Here is a 12872-nt window from a genome sequence, read left to right on the forward strand (position 1 = left end):
TCCTGGAGGCAGTGTAATGATTTTGTGTATGCTTCTGTTATGGCCCATCAACGGAAAATCTTATGAATAGAATAAATAATAAAAGTCATCATTAAAATACAAATAAACAGGGTTTTGAGAACAGGCCTTAAAGCCAGTGCTAAGATGGTGTGTTAGAACAGAGCCTGGAGTCTGATCTCAGCTGCTGCTAAGAGGAAGTTATTGTTCCAATCCATAATGCTGCTCATGTGCTTTTATCACAGTCATCTCCACCATAGTGAGGTAGTGTTAAAGTAGTTGGTGCACTGCATAACCTTCCAGCAGCTATCTGCTTGTCTTCATTATTGCTTTGCCTGCAATATTCCTTAGTATGGCTTTAAACGTATCCATCTGCAAAAAGACAGTCCCGTGAATATGCATGCACATGCTCGCTTCCCCTGACAGTCTTCTCTTTCACTTGTGGCTAAATACACCGTGAGGACTGTACGTGCTGGTGGCGGAGGAAAAAAGCTTTTGAAATGACACAGACAGACCCAGGCTCACCTGTGGAGACAGAGGCAGGAGGAGACTGTCGCTGATATCAAGTCGATCCAAATGTCCTCATTAGACAAACGTGTCAAACAGCAGCTCTGCAGCGCCTATTCATACAAATATATGTGAACTGAGCAGTTTTTGCCCAATTCCAAGCAGTTTTACTTTAGCACTTTATAAACAAATATTTGAATACAGAATTTGAAAATTACTAATTTAGTAAAAAATAATTTTACTTAATACAAAAAATATTTCTCTCATACGATGCAGCCCTTGTCTAACCAGTCTGTATCTGTGTCAAGGTGACCAGCTCTCCCGTCTCCATGGACATGAACGGCCTGTCTGTGCCCACTGAGTTCTTATCCAGGCACAACTCAGACGGCATCATCACGTTTGTGGACCCACGCTGCATCAACGTCATTGGGTACCAACCCCAGGTCAGCCCCCCTCTCCAAAACTACACTTCCCCTGTCCACTCTCCACTCTCCCCTGTCCACTCTCCACTCTGGGATGTAGGTTCAGGCGTACGGATCCTGCCGTGCTGTGTTTTTAGATGAGCCCCAGATGTGTCACATTCCTCCTCCACAGATGTTATAGAGACAAAGGACATGCTAATACTATCAGCATGTGCTCTGTTCAGTGTCAGTGACAGGTTTACTGCAGACAGCACTAACAGGTGTCGAGATGTCTCATTTTAGGGTTACATTGCAAGAGGAAACATTGTAATCCAGTGGTTCACCAACTTCTCACACCATGTACCACCTGAGACAATATATAGTTGCCAAATGAGTGCACTTCTGTGCTGTGCGAGCCCCACTTTGCCATTTCAGCCCTTGTTATCTTGACCTACATCATCAGAGGTATAATACTCACTACAATGGAAGCATAGTCAGGCTTGACTTGAATGGACAGTACTGTCACAATGTCTTGAGGGTCCATGTCTCCAGGTCCCAGATCCCACACTGAACTAAACATCTCAGGCATTAAAGCACCTGTAACTAGCTCCCGCTGTTGTGATTGCCCAGTTAACCAGTGGTAAGACCAATCACAGGGCAAGATTGTGGTATGGGCGGATGACAAAGGTGAATTTCCCAAACAAACCAAAACAATGTAGAACATCATACATATTATAGCAGAAATAATGATAATATTTATTATAAATTATTTTGGTTTAAAAAAAAAAATGTCTAGAAGGATTTACATTTGTGAACAGGGAATATGTCTGTACTTTTCAGCTGGATTTAACAAAAGTTTGATTTCTCAGCTTGTTCCAGCCTCATGTCTCTTTGTACAACTCTCGGGCTTCTACAGTACCTTGTACCACCAGATTTAAACCTGGTAAAAAAAAAAGTTTTAAGATTATTCTAGGTTTAAAACAGGACTTCACAGTTTTAATGCAAATTTTAACCTAAGAAAGGACAAAAATAGTTTGCACTGACTCTAAATTCAGAAAATATTAGAACTGAACGTGACCTTGTGTACCACTAGTAGTACGCATACCACCGTTTGACAACCAGTATTGTAATTGCAAATATATTGATGTGATTATGAGTCACTTTATAAAGGCAATGGTATGTCTCCATTTACATTCAATCACACAATCACACAGCTGTATGCAGTTTTGAAACTGTTTGATGCCTCAATGATACTGGGGAGATTGTGTTACTCTTAAAATAATTGCATTTTGACATTTTGATGATTCATTTTAACATGTGTTTTGAATTCATAATGATTTGTTGTTTTGATGTATGGTTATGATAATGAAAATACAGAATATGGGTGCAACATATTGCACCTGAATCAAAATCAAATTTGAGTTGGTTCAATTCTCAAATCGCAAAGGCTGTAATTATTTTAGGTAATGTAATGTCTTCAGTGCAAGGTTTTTAGAAGACTCCCACACACTGTCTCACTCTTGGTTCACTTTTATTAGTACATCTTCAGCAAATAACGAAATATCCTTTATTGGAGAATCTTGTTGTACCTAATACAGAGGGCATACAGTAACAACATGTTTTTGTATAGTGAGCATGTTTGTATGTGTGCGTTGTGCAGGATTTACTGGGCAAAGACATCCTGGAGTTCTGTCATCCAGAGGACCAGAGCCACCTACGGGAGAGCTTCCAGCAGGTACTACCCATTCTGTCTACTCTACTGCTGAGTCTCATACTGCAGAGGCAGACCAGACTGTGTCATTGTGAGGACTAAGGTTGTCAAAAGTATCAAAAATCAAATACTAATGGGTATTGATACTAAAAAGTCACATTCACAAGACAGAAATGAACCTTTCCTGAATAGCTTTACAACGATCTTGTGCTATATCAGAACAAGTATAAAACCACATAATATATGTCTAAATTAAGTATTTCAATAGAGTGTTTTTTATTATCATAGTGGTATCAGAATCGGTATTGAATATCAAGTCTATTCCTTAGTATCAATATCTATATAGCAAATATAAAAGACGACCTGTTGTGCTTGAGAATATAACATTCTGTTCTAATTTGGACATTTTAAATTGCAATTTTCATCTAAAACTACTTGATAAAAGAAATAAGTCCACTGACGTCTGCTTTCAAAACCATGGTGCCCAGTGGGAGCTGACAAATGGGAACAACAAAGAGCCATGAAGTTGTCAGCACCTCCTATGGATAGCTGTTTTTTTTTTTTTCATTTTTCCAAAGTGACTACGTGACACTGCCGAATCCTCCACATATCACAGATTAAGAAAAAACTTTTGCAAAAGTAAGTACGGCGCAGTGAGTTATGGTAGTGGTGGTGAAAACGGTAGTAGATCGACAATGTGGCAAATTGAAAATAAGCAATTAAAGATTGCTCACACATGCATAAATCATGCTAAAGACAACTTTTAGAGGGTAAATGAGAAGGGGAAATGTGGTTAAACATGGTTAAAAGCTCTGAAAAGTCGATAATAGGTCTGCGTTAAGTAAGGTTCATTGAATTATCACTTCTGTAAAAAATTATTGGGTTTATGTGGGTTATAATATTATTTTTTTGTTTTTTTTATGACAAATGTGTAAACATACAGCAGCCTCTTTAGCTTTAGCTGTTTCTGTTGTAATAATAGCAAAGCATACAACTTATGTAGAGCTTTTCTGGACAATCAAGGGCTCTTTATATTGTTTTAATTATCTAGCCTAAGAACACAACAACAGTATGCATAGAGCCACTGCATTGTAACTCACTTGAATAGTCTGTTTAAAGCTGAACTATATAACTTTTTGGGTCCTATACCTGCTTATCACCATTGAAATGGCATTGCTTTGCCTTGAATGTTGCACAGAGTGGTACGCAATTATAGGTGTTTTATTGCTCAAAATACCCTGAAATACATGCATTCTTACTGCAAATGGGGATTACCTCCTTGACTCCGTGGGTATTGATAAGTTCATACTGTAGAACATTCCAGACAAATCAAGACCATCTGCATTTAGATGTGTGCTAAATTTCTGAGTGCTTTTCAATATTGGAGCCATATTGATATATGGGGGGGAGTCAATATACTGCCCGTCCCTACATCTGACCATCCTGTGACCCCTCTTGTATGGGCCTTGTCCTGGTGTACTCTTGCAGGTGGTGAAGCTGAAGGGCCAGGTGCTGTCTGTCATGTACCGCTTCAGGATGAAGAGCAGAGAGTGGATGCTGATCCGCACCAGCAGCTTCACCTTCCAGAACCCCTACTCCGATGAGATCGAGTACATCATCTGCACCAACACCAACGTCAAGTAAGGACGCACTCACATCATCAAACTGATCATGTTCATGTGACATCACAATATTATAGAGCAGGGATACGTCCATCAGATGCAATCTGACAGTTGATATCAGACAGCAGTGGGAGTTGATCACAAAATCATATCCCTTAGAAATTTGGAGTACAAGTGACAGTAATAAATGCTCTGAATATTACACACGGCCACTTCCCCATGAGTTTAGACTACGCCTGTCATGATAATTACTATATCAAGTTATTGTTCAATACATAAAAGATGGAACAGTATTTTTTGTGGGTCGATATTTATCATGAGTACTTTTTCTTTATACTGTTGTTACTATATAAGATTTGAGCTGTATGGGTTGGAATAAATAACTTGACTCATTGTAGATACAAATAACTGTTAAGTGTTTCATTCTGCTATTTCTTTATTGCAATTTATGTTTTTTAACCATATTGTACATTTTGAATATTTTGGGGATAGTTCCACTTTAGGGTTATTGGGTCAGTGGCATAAATTACATTTTAAAAAATGTTCTTCAACAATGTTTCGTACTTTAAATTTATTATTGTGGCAGGACTAGTTTAGACGTGGCAGCTGGACTGCTCTGCTGAACGCATCTGCTTGAGGGAGGAGAGAGAGAGAGTCATGCCCAGGGGGAGACACATAGTGCTAACCTGTTCAGAGCAGTTTGCTTTCCTTTGGCTAACATCAACAACAAACTCTAGCAGACGCTCTCAAAGTCTCAGGCCCTTCCCCTCAGTGTTACCATGGAGCTCGTCTCGCCAATAACTGATATAGCAGATTCAAGAGCTTCAAGCGAGGGACCTTCTATTTTTTGTTTTGGCTACTGTACTTAATTTAGAAAATAATCCACTGTATTAAATAGTAGGCAGGGTTTTTTTATACTTAACTTTTACAAGTTTGTACATTTTAATAAAATGTCTTTAACATTAGCTAAAGATGCACTCTGTAACTTTTCTTATGGGAGTTGTTAAACTTGTGTCACTGTTGTGTGTTGCATTTTTTCTCGCATTGCTAAAAAACTGAGTGCACTCAGTTTGCCACAGACCCACTTTGTAACTTGGCTAGGCAGTGTCCCCATGGGTATGGATAAGTTTAATGTCATACTATGGAACATGCTAGGCAAGGTTATAACATCTCTATGAAAAAAGGCAGGTGATAGACCCTCTACTATAAAAGTTCCATAGTGTATCTTTAAATGGTATTGTGATGCATTACAAATACATTGGAGTGGTTATGTGTAAGTGTGTGATGATTGGATTATTGTGTCCAGAGTGCAGCTCCTCATGTGTAGAGCAGACAGGCTTTAGTCCCTGAGAAGCATCAAGAACAGAAAGTGCACTTGTTTTAGCCGCTAATGTTGTTTCTATCAGACACAGACATGCACTGAACACATTTGGAGTTCTCTAATGTAATTTTTGTATTTTGTACAATATTATCTCAGGAAGATATCTTAAAGTTTATACAATGTTTTTTTTTTTTTAATCAGTTTCAGATTTTAGTCATTACGTCGGTGGAGTGGTGCGTGTCCACATGTCCATAAGTGTTGTTAGTGCTAATAGACAGTGCAGTGAAAGCCCGTGTAGCCTTTTAGTTTCAAGGTGAGCTCTCACACTGAGCACCAGAGACCAGAGCGGGGTCTGCTGGGTCTGACATGTGCTGTGTGGAGCAGTGGGGCAAAGATTGTAGTCATTTTTTTCTAAAAGAATGTCACAATTTTATAGATGTCACTAGCGCTTGACAGGAAATGTGTTTAAATATATAGTTTCACACATCTAATCTGGAGTCACACTGCTGCATGTAACGGTCAATATGGTCAGTACGATTCCTGCTGCATATGGTGTTATATTAATTTACTTATTCTGTCTGCGAAACCCCATTGTAATGTGGAGAGTCCAGGCATTGCAACATGTTTTATCATGTCCTTATCCTGGAGCTGTTTTTTTTTTTTTTTTTTTTTTTTATTCCTATAAAGATTTTATAAAAACAGACATCCCTGCAGGGAAAACGCTGCAGGTGAAAAAAAAAAAGTATTTTGAGATATCAATAAAAAATAATAAAATAAATAAATAAAAACTACAGATATCTTCTGTAGTTTACTTACATAAATGTTGTAAAATGTTGCTTGTTTTGTTGTTTTTGTTTTTAATCATGTCATGTTTTCCTAATAAAAATAGGGCATTTTATGTGCAAAAATAACCCAAATTTACCATATTTGGGACATTTAAAACAGAATCATGCATAGAGCCAAGTTTGAATTTCTTGCTTAATTTTGTTATCGCATTAGATTAAAAATAATAATAATAATAATTCTGGATATTTTATTTAGTATTTGAGAAAGTGAAATCTTACTGAAAATTGACCTAGAAATTCAAATTTGGACTTTTTTTTTTTTTTTTTTTTGTAGTTTAATCAGGCTTGGAATTAGATACCAAAATATCCTTCTATATGATTCATCAAAACCTTGTTAAAGACATAAAGTTTGGTGTATGTCGGTGCTGTTTTAAAGGCTCGTCCTTATGTCCCAATGGGAGAAAAATGCATTTTGAGAAAAGAGCCTTTAAAATTACAGTGTCAAAATTTATTACTGTAATTTGATTAAATTAAATATTAAAACCTCTTTTGGTGAAGATTGGCTTGTACGTACAAAAAAAATTAAAAAATAAAAACAAAAATAAGGTTTGCCTGTAGTGTCTCCCCTTAATAATAATGCATTTTATTTATAAGCGCCTTTCAAAACACCCAAGGACACTGAACAAGATAAAAATTAGATAAAAACATATAAATACAATAAAACATGACAAAAAACTGATTGATAAAAGATGTGTGATTGGTTACAAGAGGTAGGACAGTCTGAACAGGTGTGTTCTGAGTCTGGATTTGAAGAGTGGAAGAGAGTCTAAGGTGCGGAGATCAGGAGGGAGAGAGTTCCAGAGCTAGAGGGCAGAGCAGCTGCAAGCCCTGTTCCCCATGGTCACAAGTTGGGCAGAGGGTACAGTGAGCGGGAGAAAGGAGGAGAGAGTGCGAGCAGGAGCAGCAATGTGGAGGAGGTCAGATATGTATGAAGGGGCTAGGTTGTGTATTGCCTTGAAGGTGGTTATTAGTATTTTGAAGTTAATTCTCTGTTTTATGGGGAGCCAGTGGAGTTGTTGTAGGACGGGGATGATGTGGTGGATAGTGGGGGTCCGTGTTATGACCCGGGCTGCAGAGTTCTGAAGGAACTGCAGTTTCTGGAGGGATTTATTGGGGAGACCAAAGAGAAGAGAGTTACAGTAATCAATGCGGGAAGTTACAAGGCTGTAGACTAGAATGGCAGTGGTGGTTATTTATTAGATTATTTGAGTCCAAATACAAATGACAGTGAAATGCTTGTATTTATTTGACTGGTTTTGTTTTGTTGTGTTGCAGGCAGCTCCAGCAGCAGCAGCAGGCTGAGCTGGAGGTGCACCAGAGAGATGGGCTCAGTGCCTACGACCTGTCCCAGGTATGAACACTCACTGCAAACAGGGAATCTAAGCTTTCAAACACCAACAGGCAGTAGTTGTCAAACCCTTCACACTATATACTAATATGATGTGTTTATTTGCAGGGGTGGAAAGTAGCTAATTACAAATATTTCTGTTACTGTAATTGTGTAGGTTTTTGAGGTAATTGTACTTTTTCAAGTAGATTGAAACCTGTAGGTAATTATAGCCATGCAATTGTAATTTGTTACATTTTAAAGCATAGAAGATATTTACTGAGTACTGAACAAGTCCCAGTGCACAGCTGTCTCTGCTTCTTTCTATAACTGCACATGACATGCACTGCAGCACTTTGCTCTGATCTGCCAGAGAATAGGTGGATTGGGGTTTAAAACAATTAAATTCAGTTTTACACTTTTTGATTGATTAAGTGACTTGAGTAACTAAAGTAAGTACTCAAGTAACTAATACTCTGAGTATTTTTCATTCAGTATTTGTGTGCTTTTTAGTTAAGTACAGTTTTGTCAGTTGTACCTGTAGTTGTAATTGAGTGCGTTATTAGCTACGTAAATGCTTTTACTTGAGTACACATTTTTCCTACTCTTTCCACCACTGTTTATTTGCATCTAATCAAAATAATGTAATCATAAACACAACATGCAGAAGCACCACTGAAAATACCTCACTTTAAGAAGCAGATTGCATTATTGTGTAAGGGGTGAATTACCCATGCGTGACTAAGAGTACTTTTAAACATCCAAATAAATGAATATGTTATTCAATACAAATTCTTCTTGCTTTTATTTCAAAGGCTATTAGTTTGTGGAATAAGACTTTTTTTTTATAAGAATTCCACATTGTTTTAATATAATCAAAGCCTGTCTCACTGATGCCATAATCTTAAGATACTGAGGCTCTGATTAGACAAATATGTGAGAAATGTAACATGTAAACCAAGCACGGACGATCAGCAGCCTTCTCCTGAGTCCGAGCTGTTTGTGAGGCACAGATGGGCTGATGACTGACCATACACCAGTTGAAAGATCCATGTTCCCATCACAAATATACAGCTCACGCCACACTGCTAGCATGACCGTCATAACATGACAATACTCCTCTAGAAATGCTAACAATAATAGACTGTTTACAGCATCACGGGGGCTCATTATTCATTTCAAAGTGCCTTGTGTAGACAAACAGGTTTTTTTTTTTTTTCAGACCAGTAGCCAGACACTGTAAAGCCTTGAGGACTCATAAACCGTGTGCGTGCACTGATTGATTTAGCCTTTATTGTGCCAGTGTGTCCACCTGTGCACCACCAAACAACCAATATTAATCTTGTCTTGTCTTTTCTTTTTTTCAAATAATTATTATTTTAGTAGTGTTCTCATGATACAAAAATTGCAAACTCTATTTCAATACTTGATATTAAATACCAATTCCGATACCACTACGTAAAAAAAAAACACACATTAATTTAGACAATCGAGTGGCATTTTCGACATTAAATCATAGTACTTTCTTTTATATTACCATGTGGCCTTATATTTGTGTAATCCCTCAGTCATCCAAGTAGGTTCAATAGTGGTCCATGGGTGTGTACCAGTCTTATACTATCTTATACTTGATACAGCTCAAGATCATTCTTAAGCTTTTCAGGAAAGGTTAATTTCTGTCCTGTTCATGTGACTTTTTAGTATTGATACTTCTTCAAATGAGTATCTACTTTGAGTAGTTTTAATATCAATTAGTATTAGTTGGAGACTTTTGACAGCCCTGTCTCTAGGCGTGGGACAATATTGAAATTTTGTATGATGAGTATCATGGCCAGAATAATTGCGACTGACGATTTTTATGTTATGGATATGAATAATTATAACTTTAACATAGAATTATGTATAAGCAGGGCTGTCAACTGAAATTTGGAGGCCTGAGATAATAAGTTTCACATGGCCCGCCTGTAATACAAATTAATAGGAAGAGGGTCCAATTCTGGGCCCCTAAGACCCTGGGCCCCCAGACCCCATAAGTGTTTTTTTTTCTGCACATTCAGTTGATATAATGGCAATTATCTTTGTTGGTATTCATCACGATTATATAAAATATCCCACAAATGATTATTGTCAACCCTTTTTACCATGATAAGGGATATTATTTATTGTCTCATCCCTACCTGTCTCCCATATAGCATATTGTCAAGCAGCGCTTTGTGACAAAATCAGACTGCTTCACATTGTCTGCATCTAGCTAATACTTATTTACGAGATCACCAACTAAAAATAAAGAGACAAATGCTGAGCACAAAAACTTAAAAATGAAAACATGGGAATACTAGTGTTGTAGCTCAGTTGGTAGAGTCACCTGATCCACTGATCTAAAGAAGGTTGGCGGTGCAATTTCAGCTCCGGCAGATGAATGCTGTACTTGTGTCCTTGAGCAAGACACTTACCCTGCCTCACCCTCAGTGTCTGTGTACACTGGTATATGAAAGTATGTGTGTCTTGCTGTTGTGGCCAATAATCAATATTTGCTAATACCGATATTAAGCTGTTATAATACACTACAAGGACTACTCATTTATGTTAAAGAGGACATGTTACACAAAATAGACCTTTTTGAGCTTTCTACCGTGATATAATGTTCCCTCATCAAAAACGTGCCTGAACTGAGCTTTTTCAAAACAATAAAAGGTAACATGATAATCTAAATATGCCATGTGTTAAATTTTTGCTTTTTGCGTTTGTAAAAAGAATAACTAAATGTATTTATCTGCGGCATTATCGTGTGACTGTATAAACATACAGCCTTATTTTAGCTTAATTACTCCTCTATTGCCATTTTCACTCAATAGTCAAAATTTTTCAATATCGAACCATTATGATATCTGGGAAAACCCTCCAATTGCACTGATAACTAACAGCCCATCACTAGTAGAAATCTGATCAATGACCATTTTCCCATTTCCCAAAGGGTTTGTGAAAGCTAGGAACTTTTCACGATTTGATACACTGCGTCACTGAAATTATGTTTACAGTACTTTTGGCTATTCCCAGTCCTGTTTAGTCACTGTTGACAATAGTCCTCATTGATTATGTTATTACCATTTTATTTACTTCTTGTCCACCAAAACATTCCATCGGCGAAATCTCTGACGAACTACATTAGTCGACAAAAATATTATTGAAAACATCCCAAACAACAGGGCCAGATGAGAGGCAGTCAGCTATGCCCCTGTTTCCACTGTGGGAGGGTGGCGTGCTGGCTCCATCTGCTTTTCATTGTCTGCCTCTGTCATGGTTCCAAGCGGCATTACCGGCCTGATGAACGTGTGTGCCGGCATTGAGACAGATGTGTTTGTCCTGCCATTACCTAACACTTGTATGTATGCATGTAGGGGTGTGTGTGTGTGTGTGTACCACCATTCAAAAGGTTGGACACATGCTCTCATTCAGATGCCAATCAGCCACCAATCATCCACGCACACACCACATTCATACAGCGAATGCCTAAGTACACAATGACAGAATTTGCTCCAAGCTGGAATCGATCCTCAAGCCACTGTACTCAAGCCCAAAATATATGAAGGAAGATATATATACACACACACATATATATATATATCTTATACATCTTTTTTTTTTTTTTTACACACTACCCGGCCAAAAAAAAAGTCGCCACCTGGATTTAACTAAGCAAATAAGCCTTTAGGTACGAGTCAGGTCTAGGTTCAGCAACAGTCTGTGCTCAAAGAATGAGGTCAGCTGACTACCTGAATATACTGAAAAACCAGGTTATTCCATCAATGGATTTTTTCTTCCCTGATGGCACGAACATATTCCAAGATGACAATGCCAGGATTCATAGGGCTCAAATTGTGAAAGAGCGGTTCAGGGAGCATGAGACATCATTTTCTTTGGGATGTGCTGGAAAAGGCTTTGTGCAGCGTCAGACTCTACCATCATCAATGCAAGAGCTTGGTGAAAAAGTATTGCAGCGCTGGATGGAATAAATCTTGTGACATTGCAGAAGCGAAATCGAAACAATGCCACAGTGAATGTGTGTCGTAATCAAAGCTAAAGGTGGTCCAACAAAATATGAAGAGTGTGTGACCTTTCTTTTGGTGGCAACTTTTTTGAATGCATTTTTGTTTACTTCATCTCATATACATTGATAGCTTTGAAGCCTTAAGTAAGTTTTGAAGCCTTAAGTAAGAATATGAATAGAAATAAAAAGAAAGAAGTATAAAATGAAAGTGTGTCCAAATTGTTGACTGGTAGTGTATGTGTTTTGGGGCCCTCAGGTTCCAGTGGCCAGTGTCAGCAGTGGGGTCCATGAGGCCGGAAAGACCATGGACAAGTCTGAGGGGCTGTTTCCTCAGGACCGGGACCCACGTTTTGCCGAGATGTACTCCGCTATCTCCAACTGTAGGTCTCATACTTATGAATTCACACACACACATGACATTACAACATTCTGTAGACTAATATTTAATACAGATAGGAGGTAGCTAGAATTAATGGATTTTTGTTGTAAGATAGTGAGTTCTTGGGTTTAGTCAATAATAGAAATCATCAGGTCATCATATTCTAGAAAATAAAAAGCACACATTAAATTGAACATTGACATAATATTAAACGTTTGCCCTGTTTAAAGGTACATTTTTCTAGTGGGGGGTCTGCCTCCTGCAAAATTCCTCGAAAAACAATCATTTTCTGTCAGTGGGGTCACCTGTCCATAGATCTGACCTGTCTATAGATCTGACCTGTCACTTAGCCTGGTGGGGTCACGTGTCTGCATGGATATAGTGACAGCAAGTTTGTCATAGTGCGAAGCAATAACATCTCCATGGACACAGATGGCATACCCTCCAGCAGAAAGGTGGCATAATACAGCTTTAATTCATGTTCTGACACATATGCAGGTGGTTTGTTTTGGATTGACTGGACTTCTTTCCTTTTATAGAAAAGGAAAGATGTTCGTAACAGATGTGTAGTACATTTCTTTGCCTTAAAAGAAGCAAGACAAACTGAGGGTGCTATATACTGCAGCATACAGAATATTTGTATGAAATCTGACCCTTTCTTTGTAGGCAGTCCTTAAAAAAGGGCCTGTATCTGATTTCAGTGTATTCTTGTCA

At 38.1% G+C, this 12872-nt stretch overlaps 1 protein-coding gene across 4 annotated transcripts in view; it reads left to right on the forward strand.

The window, feature by feature from the left end:
- Positions 1–12872, forward strand: part of arnt2 (aryl-hydrocarbon receptor nuclear translocator 2) — a 52919-nt gene that overhangs the window by 34165 nt on the left and 5882 nt on the right. For all 4 annotated transcript variants that reach the window (XM_033988573.2, XM_055232586.1, XM_033988558.2 and 1 more), the window contains 5 exons: positions 813–947; positions 2566–2640; positions 4105–4256; positions 7680–7755; positions 12036–12159. In XM_033988573.2, the coding sequence (XP_033844464.1) occupies positions 813–947; positions 2566–2640; positions 4105–4256; positions 7680–7755; positions 12036–12159 (562 nt within the window). The remainder of the gene's footprint in view (positions 1–812; positions 948–2565; positions 2641–4104; positions 4257–7679; positions 7756–12035; positions 12160–12872) is intronic.

This window comes from Periophthalmus magnuspinnatus, chromosome 3 (assembly GCF_009829125.3).
Source record: "Periophthalmus magnuspinnatus isolate fPerMag1 chromosome 3, fPerMag1.2.pri, whole genome shotgun sequence".
NCBI classification, from domain to species: domain Eukaryota; kingdom Metazoa; phylum Chordata; class Actinopteri; order Gobiiformes; family Gobiidae; genus Periophthalmus; species Periophthalmus magnuspinnatus.